This window comes from Acanthaster planci, linkage group LG06 (assembly GCF_054643075.1).
Source record: "Acanthaster planci isolate LZ-2023a linkage group LG06, COTS_SCS, whole genome shotgun sequence".
NCBI classification, from domain to species: Eukaryota; Metazoa; Echinodermata; class Asteroidea; order Valvatida; family Acanthasteridae; genus Acanthaster; species Acanthaster planci.
Window position 1 is genome coordinate 22,348,356 of NC_141782.1, and position 19,462 is coordinate 22,367,817.

The 19,462-nt window shown below is 38.3% G+C and overlaps 2 protein-coding genes across 3 annotated transcripts in view; one reads left to right on the plus strand and one right to left on the minus strand.

Annotated features, from left to right (window-relative positions):
- Nucleotides 1–59: 59 nt before the first annotated feature.
- On the minus strand, nucleotides 60–12,059 carry spg7 (SPG7 matrix AAA peptidase subunit, paraplegin). The gene is made up of 16 exons (XM_022236372.2): nucleotides 11,523–12,059; nucleotides 10,528–10,624; nucleotides 10,081–10,164; nucleotides 9,567–9,718; nucleotides 8,753–8,869; nucleotides 8,094–8,204; nucleotides 6,975–7,113; nucleotides 6,384–6,532; nucleotides 5,310–5,548; nucleotides 4,679–4,808; nucleotides 4,345–4,507; nucleotides 3,688–3,998; nucleotides 2,710–2,782; nucleotides 2,134–2,294; nucleotides 1,856–1,933; nucleotides 60–1,472 (listed from the first exon to the last, which is right to left on the minus strand). The coding sequence occupies exons 1-16, from the start codon at nucleotides 11,904–11,906 to the stop codon at nucleotides 1,266–1,268; spliced, it is 2,595 nt and encodes an 864-aa protein (XP_022092064.2). The 5' UTR covers nucleotides 11,907–12,059; the 3' UTR covers nucleotides 60–1,265.
- Nucleotides 12,060–12,237: 178 nt separating this feature from the next.
- The window catches only part of LOC110980060 (uncharacterized), a 65,643-nt gene continuing 58,418 nt past the window's right edge, over nucleotides 12,238–19,462 (plus strand). Inside the window, exon 1 of one of the 2 annotated variants that reach the window (XM_022236365.2) lies at nucleotides 12,238–12,342. The gene's annotated coding sequence lies outside the window, so the exon portion shown is untranslated. The remainder of the gene's footprint in view (nucleotides 12,343–19,462) is intronic. The other variant, XM_022236361.2, reaches the window with a different exon arrangement.

The window sequence follows — 19,462 nt, forward strand, 5'->3', positions numbered from 1 at the left end:
CAAGTTTTTTCAACTAGATGTTCCGATTTTAGATAATGCACAACACAAACACATAAAGCTTAGGAAAACCATTTTAATCTGGCAACTTTTATTTTCACTTCACAAATATTCTTGTTTTCAGAACATAATATACGGCTTGAAAGAAGAAACAAACTATCAGGGAAGAAATGTTCTTCAGTTGCATTCACATAAGCTTTAGATCTTGAAACAATAGCAGTTTTCTATATACATGCAACTGAGATAAAGTATCGACTTTTACTCTTGTTTCAGGTAAAGACTGGAAACTGAATATTACAAGGTCCTTCAAAGGCATCACTTAATAAAATCAATTGAAAGAAAAAGGTTTTGTAGAAAACTGTTCTAGGATTTTTTGGGGGGAAAACATTTATCCGATTACTATGACCTTTTTAATTACCAGTTACATTACATGGACAACGCGATAAATGAAACATGAGATTTCTTGAAAAAGTTAAAAATTTTCCATTATTTCTTATACAAAGCCATCTGCAAAAACTGAACTTCAATCAGAAATACATCTGACTTTGACTCATCTACAAAGCACACTACTATGTAAGTCATTTAACTATGACAACAGGTTGCCATTAGAAACCTTACTTTGGACCCCAGTAAAAAATTCTGGAAATGTATCCGTAACATGCGACACAGCATGACTAGCAACTAGCAAGGCAGGAAACAGAGACAATGACAACTCCATTTTGTTGATGCTCCAATGAAAAAAAGTACACGCCCATTTACAAAACTGACTCTGTCCCCCTCCATCCTCCCACTACCATCGCTACTCAGCGGCGGCAAACAGGACAAGACATGGCCGAGTCATCATCATATTCATTAATACTGACCACTGTCACTCAATGAGAGAGATAAGGTGTCAAACATTTAAGGGATACCAAAAGCAAGAGGTGACATATAAAAAAAGTACAGGTTTTTGAACAAAACACATCAAGATCTGAAAAAGAAAATCTAATAACTTTCCAGCAGAAAAATTCCCTTTGTACAGTGATCAGTCCAATTTCCTGTACTGTAATAGTTTAAACTTACCTAGGCCACATTTTTATTACATTCAGAATAAAATATTAATTAATTGTAATTTATATACAGAATAATTATTCAATAAACCTGGAAACTTTATGCACAACTATAACAACCCTAACTGAAGATGCCATATATGTTCAGATTTATCAATCTCTCATGAATATTCATACTTCTTGAATATGGGAATGAATAAATCCATAATTATGTGATTGCTATGCATATGCATTAGGTTCTTCCTCTTCTTTGTCTTCCTTTGGGTCTTTTGGCGGATCATTGCCATTGTCACTGTCGTCATGATCACCAAGCACATCAAACTCATCCAGGTTTATCTGCTTCTTGGGACCGAATGGAGGTGGTCCTAACAACGCCTCAACATCCACATAGTTTAGGACCTCTGTCTTCAGTAGTTCAGTTGACAGCTTGAACCAAAAACAGGGAATGAAATCATTCACTTCAATGTAAAAAGCCAGATATCATTACAAAGTTCTGACTATCAAGGCAAAGCAAAAATTCTGACATCAACAAACTTGATGACAAAATTAAATTACATGGATTAGAACCTGTGACACCACGCCAGTGTACCACTAAGATGGTTATCTGTATTAAAGTTGTCAGTGTCCTTGTAGTGGAGGTGCTTGACAGAAGCCATCAGATCCTTACTGATACAACTGTGAAAAGTTTCAGATAATTTTGCAAAGCCACTTCAAACTTGTGAACAAACCAGGAGAATCTTTGGCCAGACATTTCTGCTACAAAATAAAATACGTAACATGCTTGGAACTGATGTTAGATATCGACTCACCAATCTCAACTTGTCCATGTTGTCTGACAGAAGTGTCTCGGTCCTTCGGTATGCATTGGTGACTAGCTTACGAGCCTCCTACAAAAGAAACCCAAAATACAAGATAGATGAATTTCTGTAAGACCGAAAATGCTCTCTTGACAAGTGATCATGGCATACTCTTCTCATTATGCTGTTCATTCTGATTGTTCACAAACTCTCTCTCTCAAAAGAAAACTGAAATGCAGCTTCCTTAGTTGCCTGGGAGCTGGGTACCAGTGGCAGACAATCTACACTACCTCATCAATGATTCCTTGTAGCATCTGACTATATGGCCTTGTTCCCAGTTCACTGGATTTACCATCAGGGAAGGAGACCTGACCCACTCTATCGTTCATTCCATAGGATTGGATTTGGGCGTATGCCATCTTGGTGACTCTATTCAGGTCATCCTGTGCACCTGTTAACATGGCAAAGGTTAGAGGTTAATGTGTTCCTGGTTGGCCATTAGATACAGCAACCACTAAGAGATAACATGGTTATCTCTCATGAAGAGAATGTGGCAGATGTTTAGACATTGGTAGTACCTAGATATCTGTATGACTTAGCTTAATGTACCCCGCTTTAAGATGTAAGAATTATTCACCTAAAAAGGATTGAAATCCCAAGATCTGATGGTATCTACTTTACACATTTATTAACAAGCACTGCGAGGTCTCAGTGAATTAATTGCTCCCAACCACTGAACACTTTTTCTACTGGTTACAGCAACCTTCTGGTTCAAGAATAAACTCAAGATTTACATTACTTGTCCCTGACTTCCATCAATCAAAGTGACTAGCAACATAGAAGTTTCCTTTTTTCTGAGTACAAACCTGTGGTGACCTTGTTGAAAACCAGAGCCTCAGCTGCTCGTCCACCGAGAGCCATGCACATGCGGTCTAAAAGCTGCAAACAAACAATGAAAACCCTAAACATCCTGAACAATATTTACAGAAATACTAATGTTTGCCATCCAAAAAAAATTCAGGACAAATAAATGAATGCAAGGCTGTTTATTCATCTTATTCAATATTTACAGATCCAAATTAGATCTTAGATTGACCAATGCTATCGGGAATTCGCTTTGCTGTTGTTTGAATCATTTGAAGAGAACCCAAAACACATGGTTCACTGCCAACACTAGATTCTACACTTAACCGAATGCTGCCAGGTTTAATTTGAAGTAGCATGACGTATATACCCGGGGGAATTTAAAGATTTTCTGTTTTCAAAATTCTTCAAAAATTCATAACTTCATTTACTCATAACTTCATTTACTAGATGTTTACACCACACGAATGACTGTCTGGTGGCTACTCTAATCTGACAGACAACATCTATTGACACCCGAGTATTTCAGTCAGGCCTGCTGCCTTGTGAAGACAGCCCAAATTGTCCGGTGTTATGTCATTTTCTTTGGCCCAGTGCGCTGCTGGCGTCTTTTCAAATGCAGACCAGATTAGCGTGCAGCGGTATTGTATTGCTCATCCCTGGAGCGCTGAAGTCCCCAGTGGTAATCCACTCACGTTGAATGCCAAACAGTGGTATAATCATTCAAAACAATGATGCATTTCCTCCGCTACTGACAACTGAAAAAAATGTTGGCAAGTCCCAGCAGCTCGGTCTTTTGTTCCGAATACGGTCTTTTGTTACAAGGCCCAGCTCTTTTGTCCAATTTCGGGCAGCTCGGCTTTGCGTATAAACCCAAGGAGTCTGATTCCAGAAACCCTGGCAGCAAGTGGTTAAAGGGAAATTCTCTGAATTCCACTGCTTTTTCTTGCCAAAATGGCTTTTCAATGATTTCGGCCTACCTGATCTGTTGAATAGAGTTTCTGATCAGAAGGTAAGTACTGGGCAAAGCCTAGTGCAGCACTAGCTCGTGGTACAATAGATATCTTCATCAAAGCATCTGTATGTTCCAGTAACCATCCAACTAATGCATGACCCGATTCATGAAATGCAACAACACAACGCTCCTCTTCCGACATAACTCGGTTGACCTTGGTGGCTCCGGCGATGACACGCTCAATGGCGCTCTCAAAATCCTCTCCACTGACCAGTTTCTTGTTTTCCCGAGCAGCATGAAGCGCAGCTTCATTGCAGATGTTGGCTATGTCAGCACCTGATTGGACAACGCAAAATATTGTCATGACAATTGAAGATACACTTTAATCCTTGAAATGAAAGCTCAAATTAGATTAACAAACCTGTGACAATGAATTTTTGAGTCAGAGTTATCCTCAAATCACGCAGAACTGAATGTTATCAACTGCTATACTGCCACAACAATACGCTTTTCTGGAAAAAATGAGAACTACTTGATTTCCAAAAGCAGAGAGCATATATCTTAGCTGTCAGTCTTCAGAGATTGGGCTAAAAGAGCAACATATGTTCATATTGTAAAGGTTTGCCTTTGTAAATGTAGTATCAATAATCTGCAAAATGGAAATTTCCCTCCTAAGTTTTACCACTCATTCCAGGTGTGAGCTGAGCAAGCCTTTTGGAGTAGGACTCTGGCTTATTTTCCAATGTCAGCTTCTTGAGGTGGACTTCAAATATCTCCTTCCTCTCAATCAGAGTGGGAGAGTCAATCAGAATGTGACGGTCAAACCGTCCTGGCCTCAAAAGTGCCTAGAAAACAGGAAAAGGGAGTACACTGAACTCAACCATGTGGAATCAGTTGTGACACTGGAGTAGGTTGGGCAGAGATTAAAAACAGGAACCCTTTAAGGTGTGGTAGTACAGCTGTTGATGCAATGTGTGATGTTTGCAAAATCAAATGTATGAATAGTCTTGGCTTACCTTGTCCAGGATGTCTGCTCTGTTTGTTGACGCCAACATGATGACACCTTTCTGCGTTCCCATGCCATCCATCTCGACAAGAAGCTGATTCAGTGTTTGTTCTTCTTCACCAGAACTCCCCAGAGAAAAACTATCAAGACAGACCAATTAACAACAAGAAAGATATATAACTTCACAAAAGCCATGCGAGGGTCTAACATTCCCCTCTGATAAACCATCTCACATTAGAGGCTTCTGAAGGTCTGGAGAATTTGATTCAATTTAGCAGGTGCTACCCATATTTAGGGTTTTTCTAAATAAATCCCCAAACTTCTCAAATTATTCTTCAGAGATTTGCTACTTTTGTTTCCTTTTTGTCTTTTCTTTCATTTGATGTGTTTTACTTTCATGTTTTTTTTTTGTCACAGCAAGTTGAAAGGCGTCTTCTCAATGTCTTGTCATATGCAAAGTTGTTCCACCCACTCTGCTTTAAAAAATATTTGACTAACTCCTATGATATGAGTCTTCAGGCCATATTTTTAGGACTTTGGGTTTATTTGCATTAGGAAATAGCACTTGGTCTGACATTGTGATGAAAATGGTCACTATAATGGTGAAACAGTTGAAGGTTTCTAGGTTACTATGTACTCACTTGTCAGTTCTCTTTCTGCCAATAGCATCTAACTCATCAATGTAGACAATACAGGGCGCCCTCTTCCTTGCTTCTTTGAACAGGTTCCTAACCCTCGCTGCTCCAAGACCTCCAATCATCTCCACAAACTCTGACCCCGCCATGGCTAGGAAGGGAACATTAGCCTCAGAGGCCACTGCCTTAGCAAGGAGTGTCTTCCCACAGCCTGGTGGGCCTAGCAGCAGGGCACCTCTAGGGACCTGTGAGCAGCCATAATGGTTTAGAAAGTGTAAGACAATTTAGTTATATTATGAAAACTGTGGTTCCCATCTGTGAGCAGGAATTGAAGATGCTGAGTTAATTACACAACAATAAATGCCCACTGGGTGTACTCTGATAGTATGAGCCAGTGTATACATCCTAATATGAAAACGGTAACATCATAAAAGTCTTCTGATAGTGTGAAGATATCTACAGAAAACATATGGCATGTACTACGAAGGCTAACATGGCCTTAATACCTTACTCTGCAAGGAGTCAGGGAATGCAAGGACACTGCACAAACCTGTCGCTAATTGATCAGAACACAGCCTAGTTATCTTACTCTGAAAAAAAGTATAAGAACATCTGGCACATCCTTGGTCGTATGACCTCTAATGACGGATCAACACAAACAGGTGCTACATTCTGTCTATGTTTATGGACTTGAGAACAATAGCAATCAGACTGCAGAGAAAGTCGAACTGACACAAAAAAAGCACTAGACAAGATTTGGCAAAGTCTGAGGACACGGCCTGTCCTCACATATATGTATAAGGGGTCAGGTCTTTGGACAGAAAGGCTAAATGGTTGATGCAGGTTTAAGTTGGACAAAATCAGACAACAGGAAATGACACTGAAGTGCTCTCACCAATGGTGGCTTCCTTGTATTCACCACTAGAGTGTGCTGCTGTACATTATCTATTACGTACTAGTTCTCTCTAGGTGCGTATATTTTCTACCAACGAGCAATGATCTTATTACAAAGAACTACATGTAGGTAACTTGTGGGCTGCCCCTGTAAGTCATAATTTGCTACTTTTTTCCAAAGCTGACCTTTGCTCCCAGCTCCTGATACTTAGCAGGTCGTTTCAAGTAATCCACAAACTCCATGACTTCTGTCTTTGCCTCCTTTAGGCCAGCGACATCTTTAAAGGTCACACCCTTTGACCCACCCTCCTCTACCAGAGTGAAGCGGGCCTTAGCTGTTGAAGATTACAAAGAAAACTTTCATCTGGAAAAAAATTCTGCATGAATGGCCAACATGGCACAAGCATTTACAGCAGTAGAAAGCTATGCTTTTCTGTTAAAGAGGTTTTTATAATCCACACTGCTATGTTTCAGTGTCAGTTTTAAAGAACATATAAGAAAACCACTCTGACAGCGGCAGGAAGGGTAGACATATGAAATGAAAAGGAGGTTGACATCTGCAAAATTGCTGACAAAAAAGCTTACTGACTGAAGAAACTTGCGAGATGGAGCTCATTAATAAAACTGCCTAGTACAGGCATATCTCTACCAAGATTCAAACAATGCATCATCAACGACACATCAAGCTAAACAATGGCCTCGTTAAGAGCACAGTTGTGACTCACTCAACACATCAAGCTAAACAATGGCCTCGTTAAGAGCACAGTTGTGACTCACTCATTTGAGTGAATGTATTCATCCCTCCTCCTCCTCTCATAGCCGAGCGGATGATGTAGAAGATGACAGCCATAATCAACAAGGTGCCTAGGATGCCAGACAGCCCGTCACTAGTCACATGCTTGTATTTGATCTGAATCTGTGGCGGCAAGGCAACTATGCATCAGCTGATTGATACAAGGTTGAAAGAACTACCTAAGATAGAGTGTAGCCCACACATAAGAACCATATATAGACATGTCTCATGATCATTGTGACACTTGCATTAAAGTCAAGCCTTCCATATGAATATTGCATGGTACATGTGACCGGTTTTCATGTCAATGTATGGAAATTGAATATACAGGGATGAAGATGAAGAAAATCTATGTAACAATAACAAGTAAAAATTTTCAAGATGAATTTTTTTTGCGTTGGGGGAGATGTTAATTATATATAACGGGTTTGCCCTTTCTTGAAAATAGTTTGCAGTACCCGCTGCTTCATTTGACTCAGACTCGGACTCGGAGCCGACCTCGGCAAGCTCGGCGGTCGAGTGGTTAAGACATCTGCACTGGTAAGCAGGTCGTGGGTTTGAGTACCACCCGAGTAAGCTTGTGAGGTTTTTTCGCAAGCTCTCGGTCAAGCACTGAGCATACAGTGCTTATTAATATACGTTGGGTAAGGGCAAACCCGTTATATATAATTAACAAGTAAATACTTTGATTTTCAAGGCTATTTATAGCTAACGAGGCAGGAGGTCTCTCATACGTGTGCATGATTAGATGAAGGTTGCACTTTTTTGGTACAAAGTACAAGCAAGTAGCAAAACCTGACTGATTGAATCTAGAAAAATTAGAAATTTCTGGGTGAAAAAAACCCTGAAATCCAGACAAATTTTAAAAAATCACACACATAAATGTGAGAGTGAGTAGTGAACCAGGCAGGATCTTATTCATGTTTATATACGTCTGTTGGCATAGTAAATGTAGATATCAACCTAGTAATAGAGTTTTTTTACATCATAAGACTAAATCATTAACAAATGACAGTTGTGACTGTTAAAATGACGGGATTATTATCAAAACTGTGATAAAGACTTGGATGACGGTCTTTCTGAAAATGCTCTAAATTGCTCACCCTGTCATGAAGCGCTATACCTAGGCTGTCCTCCACCTGTCTCAGTTTGGCTTCAAACTTGTCAATGTTGCCAACTCTCATACGGAAATGATTAGGCTGACCTCGCCCGACCTTCCAAGTTAAGCAAAATGGTTTTCAAAATCATCACAACAATTTTCTCTCAGTAGAGTTTTGGAGATCAAAGGAGGTTGTGGTTAGGAAATGATTAGGCTGACCTCACCCGACCTTCCAAATTAAGCAAAATGGTTTTCAAATCCATCACAATAATTCTCTTTCATATTCAGTAGTGTTGAAGATCAAAGGAGGTTATGGTTTAACAAAGTAACAATTAATAACAATCCAATAATCATACAAAAATCAATTTACATGTATTCCAGATTTAACGAAGTGATTTTACATGAAGGAAAATTCACAGATTTGATAGGGATACCTTAATCTTGAAGCAAAACTTTCAAAAGCAATCATGCTACCAATCAATGGAAAAAGTTCATTCATCACCTTTGGTCTCAGAGTGATAAAAAACAACATCAGTTTATCTCAAGGTTTGAAAGACCATAATTTTTGTTAGAAACTCCAGTTTATCAAAGATGTACATGTAATTCCCAGGTTTTCTTTGACATCCAATGGTCAAACATGCATGAACATGTATGTTGGCCTACCTCTCTGCCATTGATGATAGCTCCATCATGAGCATAAACATGAACCACGTCTGATTCAGGATTGGTGCTTTTACCACTTCCATCAGAATCATAGTAAGTCACAGAGACATATTTGACCTAAAATAGCAATTATTGTGTTTGAAACAGTTTCATTCTTTCAATGAAGAAATATTAGTAAAAGTGGGACAACTGGTAGTAAGAGATGATAGTATCAGATGTGTATTTATCAACTCTCATTGTAAGTAGGATGCGGGGACTAGCTGAATTATGATTTATAATCAGAACTTTGTTACAAAAGGACTCGACAAATGAGGAAAATAAATCCAATTCCTCTTCTATTATTTACTAGCATATTTACATATGGGTAATTCCAGAAATTAGGGGTCCAAAAGTGTGATATTTTTGTGTCCCTGTTACATCTGACCTTTGTTATTTGACATGGAAATATCACCAGAATTGATTTCAAACTATTACTATTTGTTTGGCAGGTTATGTGCATTAATTCATCATTCTTGGAAATTAGAAAATGTGTTTTGAACTTAAAAATCATATGTCAGATGTAACAGGGACACTAAAAAATGGACCCCTTATTTCTGGAATTACCCATATTTATAACTTTTCATTGAGAGTCAACTCGAGTTGTCCATGCAATTGATCGGCTATTTTTAATGATCAAGTCATTAATCTCACAATCTATCGATGCTATTATCAAGCATTCCAGTCTTCAAATCGGTAACATTTTGTCACATTCATTAATCAGTATAACTAACGTCAATAATTCCATCAGAGAAATTTGAGTTGGTTATAGTTCTACCTCTCCTTTCATCAGCATCTCCTTGATGAATGTCTGCCATGAGATGCTCTGTGCTTCATCTTCTTTGGAGAGGAAGTTAAGGAGTGTTAGGATCAACATCAGGACCAGTAACATACGTATATTATCCCCTTCACTGCCTCGCTTAGCTGCATCTGTGTGGGAAGGACCAACTTTATTAGCTAAATGCGACTACAGAGAAGTTTTCACTTCTTCCGACACATTGAGAAATTCTCATCAGAATATCAAAAGTGTGGACAAATATGCCAGGTAATACCGTTCCCTTGCATTTTTTGACGGGTGGGGGATTTTGTTGCTTTAATTCCCAATTTCATTCGTATTTGAGGTGCATTTTTGCTAGGACTGAATTGCAAATCGCCCCAAATATTTGTTGAAGAGTTTAAACAACATACTCATTTCAATTTTCAACAACAACATTTCAGGCCAAAATGCTTGATAAACTGTAGACTTGGGCTGGTAATTGTCAGCTGACTGTTAACTGCTCAGAGTAATTCACCTTCTTCCTCATCCTTTCTATCTTGATTCCTGTCATCATGTTGCTGATTCTGCCAAGATGATGTGCTGAAGAAACTGATATTCTCTAAAATTAAAACATACACAATAGCAAAACAAAAGAATGCAGAGCTTTGCAAAGACTTCTAAATGTAAAAACATTATAAATGACTTTCATCCATCAAAAATCATCTACCTCTTGAGTGACAGAGAGCTCTACCAGTTAAGGCCAAATTGCTGCACGTTAAAATTCTTAAAAGAATAGATTTGTAACATGATGACATCACACTTTGATCACTATGCACCGATACATGATTGCTTTCCTATGGCAGTGAGGTAGGACATGATCCATCCAGCTGCCAGAAAAGAACAGATTAAACAAAGAGCATGTCATTATGTTTTAAGTCTATTGCATTTCTACAGCTGCATACACCTGTACTGGAAATCATACCTAAGCCAATGTGTTGCACAGCTGTACCATTGGGAGCTGATCGCTGAAGTAGTCTTGCAAGAGCATGGTACTCCCTGATTAGAAATCTTGATAATTTCTATACCAAAGAACAAAAATCAGGTAACAATAAAAATTCCTTTACAAAAACATACGGTTACTGATTAGGTTGACTGAGCAGATCACATCAAGTAAAACAAATGCCCATGTACTGTCTTTTCTGAAAGGCATCTCCAGTATTTTGAAAAATGACTTAAGGTCTTCTGAATGCTGTATTACCAACTGCAACATCAACATTTATTGGCATGGCACAGAAGGAACAGCACATTCCAAGCCTTCATCCATCAAGATTTTCAAAACATTCAGCCACTTGACTGCACTGTTTAAATTCACAATTAACTAATAAAGCAATAAACCAACTAACTTTCTTTAACTACAAATTCACTGTCCATATTTATGATTATCTGTGAATTTGGACAATCCTTACTTAGTTTTAGGACACTGCTTTTCATGTCTTCAACTTCCCCAAATGTGACTGATAAGAATTTAATATTGATCAATACCTTCCACAAAAGATTTAAAGAATAATGCCAAGTTCTTAAAGGAGGCTAAATTACCAAGCCTGCATAGGGAATTTGGACTTATATACTTCAAAGAGTCTTTAACAGTTTAGTAATAATAGTGCTAAAAATGAAGAGGGTGCTAAAATTATGTACAGATCTAGACCCAGTAACTGAGACCACAGAGGTGTCTTCTTATTCCTCCATGCTGACACACTGTACTCTTTTTTCCCGGTACTTTGACGGTCTCAAGGAATACAGTGCCCCAGTTATAGTCTAATTAAGTCCAATAAGGATTGCTGAATTTGGTGTGAACATGCAGCAACCGAAACTTTTCAGCTGGTGAATGTTTAAACAGCAAGTTAACAACACAAAAAAATAGATACATTTAGGCCTAAAAACTAAACAATCACAACCAGCATGCACAGACACACTTACTAATTCTTTGTTCAAAGTAATCTCATATGGACTTTTTAATGCTGGAGCAGCATAAACTGGAACCTGAGAACACACTCTTCTTGCTTCACGGTCTCTCCATTCCCGTTTTGTAGTTCTACCATCTAAATTTATCCTTGGCAAATAGATTTCCTGAGAGTGAGATATTCTTGTCACATAATTCTCAGATAACTGCAAAGGTGTTGCAATTCCTGTATTGGCCCGACGTGAAAAGTCAGAGTCAATCGTCCGTGATGCGCATACCACTTGACAGCTGGTTTGGAGTCTACAGATCAACTGTGCAGTTGCAGTTTTGTAACACGGGTGGTTACAAAAGACACAATTTAAACCAAGCATGCGGTTTGACCGCAGAAAGTGTTTAAACATGATGATTATGTGGATGCTGTCTTACTACAGCTGTAGTCATCTTTGGAAAAATATGTCTCAAACAGAAGAAGAGAAATAGATTTTTTCCCTTGAGTACACTCAAATGTCTTGTCCCGAGGACAGCGCCATCTTGAAACTTCACAATTACAGATAGACTGGTGGTGAGCTACCCAATACGTAAAAAATTCCTTGCTGGACAGTGGGAGCTAGTCTCCTAAGAAGCTCAACAAGAAACAGCCCAATGAAAGAAGAGCTTACGAACACATTACCGACTAAACAAAAAATGTGACCAATAGGATGATTCGTTACAATTGAAGTTCGGCTAACTCCAGTCGCGGGACATATACATGTACATCACAGCATGCAATGGTTGCGTGTTTTTGACTGTCTAGGGCGGGGTACTGGGCGTGCGTTGACGTCTTTAAATTAAAACAAGGTAAGAAAGTACATGATGATCACTTGTAGCTTTCTTATTATTCATAAGTTTGTTCCACAGTGAGCCGTGATATGATGTGAATTTTGGAAAGTTGTGTCCATGTGGGGAAAAGAGACAAAACAGGTAAATCCCGAATGTAAAACGTTTGTTGATTATTCCATGCTGGATTCTTGGCAAACTTCCCGAACTTTGCAATGGCGCCCTCATGTTCTGTAGAACAGGCTTGGGCTCAGTATTTTCACATCTCTTGGGTGTGCTTCTAGCTAGCTAGCTGCAAACAGTCTGGGTGGGGACTGGGACGTGTGTACGGCTGAGGCTGATATTAGGTCCGTTTTCATGGCTGAGAAAATGAATGCATGGAAGGTCACGCAACTGAAATGTTGGTTGTTAGACACAAAGCCAGTGTTAGTGTGTTTCTGGGCCCAGCTGTACCCGGTACATGTACATCAGGCTGGAAACAGTAGAGTGGTGATTTAGCCTATACATAAATGACATTAAAACATTTTTTTTCTGGAAGTGTTTTTCTGTTCGGCCTTGGTGATGGTCATCCAAGTCTGCTTCATGCTATTCAATAATTTACAGAAGTTCCCGGATGTCCGACCGCGAGAATTTGTGGAAATTATGATATGTGGTTTTCTCCATGTTTGGAGGATTTTTTTTGCAGTTTTCCCCTTTAACGTTTTAGACAGGAACATTCTGTGGTAATATTTGGGGAGTTTCTAGCAAGGCAATAAATCATAATCTAAAAAAGGTTGCCCATTACTGCTCTTGAAAAGTTTTTTAAAAATTACTGCAAGTTGTTTATAAACTAGGAATGAAAGCATTGACGAATCAAATTAAATGCAAAATTGCGAAAGCCTCATTGCATTTTTGAGAAATCCCTTCCATTCAGCATCACTGATGCAAATAATCCTGTCGCCCAGGGGAACAGGAGATGAGGCTTTTCTATTTTAATCAGAAGTCCATTTGTTAATGCATTTTTTGCATCATTTGTCACTGGAGAAGAAGTGCTTACATGTATATTGGCTGCTGTACTCTGTACTGATGTGAACAAGCGTTTTCTTGAAAGAGGATTTGACAAACAGGCTTGTTCCATTACCGTGAAAAATATTCTGGCTTGTTTTCTAAATACCTTCTCAACAGATGCTTGTCAGATGAAAATGATTACAACGGATTGTGTGTGACATTAAATTCTTGGAAGTAGAGCCATAGAGATTTAAAAAAATATATATCTCTTCGAGAAAATTATTTTAGAGATCATTTGTCAGAGCTTTGATTAATACATTAGAAATTTGGCTTTAGTTTTATAGGATTAAAATTAATATTTATATGAAGGTGAAAGCTGAGGATGGAATTTGAATCAACAGAATATTGATCTCGACAACACAAGACTACTGGTGGCTAGACAAGCTATTGATCTACCTGATCTGCTGCTTGTGGGAATGTATTTATTTAAATATTCATTTAATGAAAAAAAGTACTTGGTAAGTGTTTTGTTTTTAGTAGTGTTCTTTGGAATCAGAATGCCATTCTTGGACAAGTTAATTAAAATAGAGTATTCTTTAAAACCAGTTGCTGTTTATTATTCATGTGAAGGAGTCATTCAGATAAGCAAACATGTACTGGTACCAGTGCATGTTTTTTCATGCTTACAATCACCTAGTAGTAATACGTGTATATGCTTCTCAGCTCCATCTTTGTTCCAACTCCTCATGTACCTGTAGGCTCTCTAGGACAGATTTCACAGCTTCCATGGAATTAATTTAGTCTTACCATAGAGCTAGGAACACATTTCTATGGTCCTACTGAACCTTGTTGCCTGTTTTGAAGCAGCTGAAGGAATAGACACATTGGGTGGACAGTAGCTGGGGGAAAACATCATGTCTGCCCTTCCCTGTGTGTATAATGTATGCATGAGGTGTGATCAGAAGAGGCCAGTGATTTGGCCTCTAAGTGGCCTCAGTGTCCTTGTTTTGAACATGTACTTGATGCAGTGAATTTATCCAGTCATGTAGGAAATTAGATAAAAGATACAGCAGCAGATTCAAGGATTCAGTTGGCCATTATAGCTGTGCTTTTGTGTGTTTTCAGAGACTTGGGTGTGGCTGAGTGAGGTTGAACAAGCCAGGATGATAACGTTGATTGCATGTTTGGTTTATAAATACATGTACATGTACATGTTTACTCATTACTGATTGCTTAGGAATGAGAGTTGCAGTGAAAAAGATATTTTCTTTCTTTCATGGAGAATGATTTTGATTCAGCTATACTAAGTGATACATTGTGCAGTGTTAAAAATGACAGTCGCATGTAGGTTACATTTGCATACCACATGTACAGTACATGTAGGGTACCATAACACCTACATGTACAGTACATGTAGGGTACCATAACACCTACATGTACAGTATATGTAGGGTACCATAACACCTACATGTACAGTACATGTAGGGTACATAACACCTACATGTACAGTACATGTAGGGTACCATAACACCTACATGTACAGTACATGTAGGGTACCATAACACCTACATGTACAGTACATGTAGGGTACCATAACACCTACATGTACAGTACATGTAGGGTACCATAACACCTACATGTACAGTACATGTAGGGTACATAACACCTACATGTACAGTACATGTAGGGTACCATAACACCTACATGTACAGTACATGTAGGGTACCATAACACCTACATGTACAGTACATGTAGGGTACCATAACACCTACATGTACAGTACATGTAGGGTACCATAACACCTACATGTACATGTATGTTGCTGCAGATGTAATACATATTTATGTGGATACTTCTAAGCCATGAGGCTTTCATGCCAGGCCTGTTTTATACATTACTAGTCTACACATGATTGCAGTATGGATAAGAATGTCATTATGTACATTCAGTCTCACAGTATTTTTTTATTGACAAAGTGACACTTTAGTTTCTTGCATTTTATGTTTGCGGATGTAGGTTTTAAAAAAATTGTGTGAATTGGTATGTTTTTGTTTACATGGCATTTCTTCCTTGGAAAGCTTTATTTGAGACAATAGCATCACTTATTCAGGAATGAGGTTTTCTTACACACATACCTTATCGTATATCATCTTACATGTATGTGGGTTATTGTATTCAGTTTGCTTATTTTGAGGCCAGATTTCATGTCTGTGTACGTATGTTGAAGATGATTGGCTAAACAAAACATATTTTTAGGTACATGTATCATTTGACCTCGCTTAACCTTGATCTAACAATCGATGTCTTTACAAAGCCTCAATTAGATTCACTGTTCATTTAAACTGTTACTTCATGTTTTTGTTTTCCTAATTTGATTCTTTTCAGAATTAAAAAAAAGACAATTAGGCTATACATCCCCTTCTCCAGGTACATGTAAATATACACACCCTTGTACGTTTGGCCTGTGAGAAGTAAACACTTGATAGTGAATGATTCCCAATTCATTCAAGGATTTTCAGGTTGGCTAATGGCGAGAAACCAGGTCACAATTCTTCCCCAGTCTAATAAAATTCTAAGCTACCTGCTACATGTATAATTCGTGCATTGCTTCTTGATCTCTTATCCTTGATCCAAAGGTCTAAAAGATTAAAATCGATCTAGAAATAATGGAAAGGTTAAAGTGCTAATCCTTGCATTGCCTGTTTGACAGAGGTGACACAAAATGAACAAAGGTGTGCCGGTGCTCATCTGTCAGTGTTTTTGTTACATGTACATCATCGATTGTGTCTTTAATATTGGAAAAGATAAAGGAGAAATTCTATAGTCATGGGCACAAAAACACAACGCATAATGTACTGTACATACATGTACATACGCATATGTGCTGGTATTACTGGAATACCGTGTACAGCGTATCTGGCAGTGAAAGATTGCTCACCAGCACTGAAACAAATCAAGTACATATGGCTTTGTGGTTACATATATCTTGTAATATTTATATTATGTAAGCTCAAACTGAAACATATTCCTGAACAGCTGCAACGTTTACCAGTACAATAGACACATTTTATTATTCCACAAGTTCCTTCTGGTACATGTATGTAAATGTTCAAATATTCTGTGTTTTTTTTTTACCTAATGATTCCCCATACGTAATGATTTGGCACAGGACCAGTTTGGTTTAGCTTACATTTGCCGGCAGATTCACTAACACATCTAAAGAAACAGTATCACATCTCATTTTCCTCTTCACTAATTTTTGTTCTCTTCTCAAACCAAAATAATAACAATTTATTGAACTTGCTTGTTTAGAATAAAAGTGCAATTTCATTTACACGGTATGTATTCCATTGTGGAGGTGATCCCTGAGTTAGCCTCCAGCATAGAACCCCATCACAAAAAACCCTGACTGGTGCTCCAAACACTTCAACTGCATGATGGGAATGTACTGTGTGTTGTAGTTTACATGCGAGTTGTACAGCAATTGATCGTGCAGTTGTTTGTGATGCATGAGGTCATTGTGGCAATGCCTCCTGGGTAGCAGGCATCTGGGGATTTTGACAGGGTCTGTCCAGTAGGCAGGAGTTGAAAAAACACCTGAGCAAGGCTGAGCAACCAATCACACTCGGGAAACAGAGGCATAAAAGATTACAGAAAGTACAGTTTTATTCACCTACCTGTACCAGTTCATGTAGTGCATGTAATGTTATCATGGTTGTTGTGTTTTCTGATTAATAATAGTAGGAGGTTCTTATCTGAATTCACAAGCATTTTCTGAAATTACAAAAAATGTATGTTCTCCTTTCATTCAGGAATTTCATTATTTTAAAACGCTGTGTTACTCCTACCATACTCCTACATGCCCTTGTAGAATATTATATAATTCAGATACAAAGAAAATTGGATACTAAAATAATTTGGGTAGTCGGGTTCCTCGCCCTCCACCTCTGTGGTCCCGGGTTCGGTTCCCGCCCGGTCTACATGTGGATTGGGTTTTCAGTCCCTACCTGACGCTGTGGGTTTTACCCAGAATATTCCTCTGGGGTTTTCCTCCCACCTCTAAAACTGTAACTGCTTCTTATTGTCTCCCCTTTACTGATGTTGGTGAATATGGGTTGTTTTGCAGCTGCACGAGGTGCCCTTGTTTGCCATCGGCTCAACCATGTTTAAAAATGTATTCATTGTTCCACGCTTAGTGTCTTAATACAAGTGCAGCACATTTGGACATATCTTTATGTACATGTATATGAAAATTGCGCTTTATAAATGAATAAATTTTTATTATTAATTATAATTCAGAATGTTTTCCTGGTTATTGTTGCTAATGTTAGCTGTATGGAAAATTTGGATGTTGCAATCAAATGCATGTGTACATGTACATGTATTACAACTGCATGGATATGCCTCCATGAATTTAGCACATCTTGAAGTAATTGTGTATGTGTGTAAATGCATGATATGGTCATGTTCGCCCAAGTATGGAGAGTGCCTGGCCTAAAATATCTCTGGCTGTTAATGATATGCATCAGCCATTATTGATCCAGATGCTCTCATGGAGGTAAATCCTGTGCACCATATTTAAAATGCACGTCCTCATTTAATGGAATCACATTGTACATGTATTTTGAATCTGTGCACCTGTTGTGCAGGTATCTGTTCCTGTACATTGTACATTCTGTTTCATTGCTGTAGTTATTACACAAGAAAGCAACCGTGGCTTAGTTTTTATGAGCTTTTATTAATGATAAAATAACAAAATCGACAGGATGAATTAAGGTTGCAGGCCTGAGATTTTCAGACTTGTTTGAAGTCAGACATTTTGAATCTGATACAAAGAATTTTAAGGAAGAAGTGCATCTGACACACATTTTATATGCAGTTTCAAATGTTTTTTAAATGGGACAATCTCATCCCTGTGTTACATGTAGTATTCAGCTAAACATTTCAGGAATGTTCTTCGACATGCAGACCTAGTCATTTTGATTGATGGCTGGTGATGACTTCCCATAATTACAGTATGTGTTATAGTACCTGTATCCCAAGATGTCGAAAGCCCATTCTTTCTGTACCAGGTAGAATGCAGCAAGACTCTGCATAATCTTATTGGTTCGTCAGAGGATTACGGTTCTTTTTATTTTATCTGTGCATGTACATTGTACCCCTTCCAATATTTTTTATCTATGAATTTAATGTCTTCGTTGGTTTTTGTGTTAACTCACCGGTGCATGTACACACTGGTCCTAGAGTGTGATATTCAATTTAAAAAGTACACCTACAGTCCGTAAAGATTAACTGCCAGACAGTGGTACTTCATTTTTACATCTTTAATACAAGCATATTATTTATGAGAGCATTGACATTTTTCATGAAACAGTTTGACATGTATGTTGATGGATATTGTTCACATGTCCAGAAGCAATAATTATTGTTCAAGGGTTAATACCCATGACTGTCCACCTTTCACAGAGGGCTGCACCATGATCTGCACCACTTGCACAGTCTTCATATCCACTGCTGTTTTTATCGAACCTCCCATGGGTTCATGAAAAATTGATGGAAGAAAAAAATCCATTTATTCGGTGAAATTAAAAGGCTGGGGGCCAAGGCCGACAGCAAGCCCGCCTAATGGATTGAACGTCAATAAAGGTTCACCCTGTCGTTATTCTAGTGGCATTGTGCATGGGTACATACATGCAGACAAAGGCTTTCTTGCTGCTTGCCTGTATTGAGCTTCCTGGGTAATGTTTACCATGGAGAAAGGACAGATCTACATGTACACTACTTGTATACTGTCCTTCTAAAGCCCAATACAGTGTTCTAAGAAGACCTTGGCTGTGGCAGCTGTCACAAATTCTGTTGGGTGATCCTGTTACTTTGTGTTTGTCAGGGTTTGGTATTCTGTGGCATATGGGCTTTTCTTTTCATTTGGCAATCAAGGTTTGTGAAAGGGTGCACTTTAGTGAACCATTGTGGAATTTGTCCCTTTGTGCTAGTACTGTAGGAAATTGAAATGATTGTACATGTATGTTGGGCAACACATGTTTTACAACTGGATAAATAGATTGATTTTCATTGAAGTGTGATTTTTGTATGGAGCTTTAAAAAAAAGGAAAAAATATTCTACAAGTGATATGGAAAAATGCAAGTTAATGGT

Excerpts from the sequence above, each read along its gene's own strand:
- spg7 (XM_022236372.2), bottom strand. The coding sequence starts at position 11,906 with ATGTTTAAACACTTTCTGCGGTCAAACCGCATGCTTGGTTTAAATTGT. Across the intron at positions 10,625-11,522 it reads TTACTTTGAACAAAGAATTA|AAATTATCAAGATTTCTAAT; the intron begins GTAAGTGTGTCT and ends TCTTTGGTATAG. Across the intron at positions 9,719-10,080 it reads TAGAAAGGATGAGGAAGAAG|ATGCAGCTAAGCGAGGCAGT; the intron begins GTGAATTACTCT and ends CTTCCCACACAG.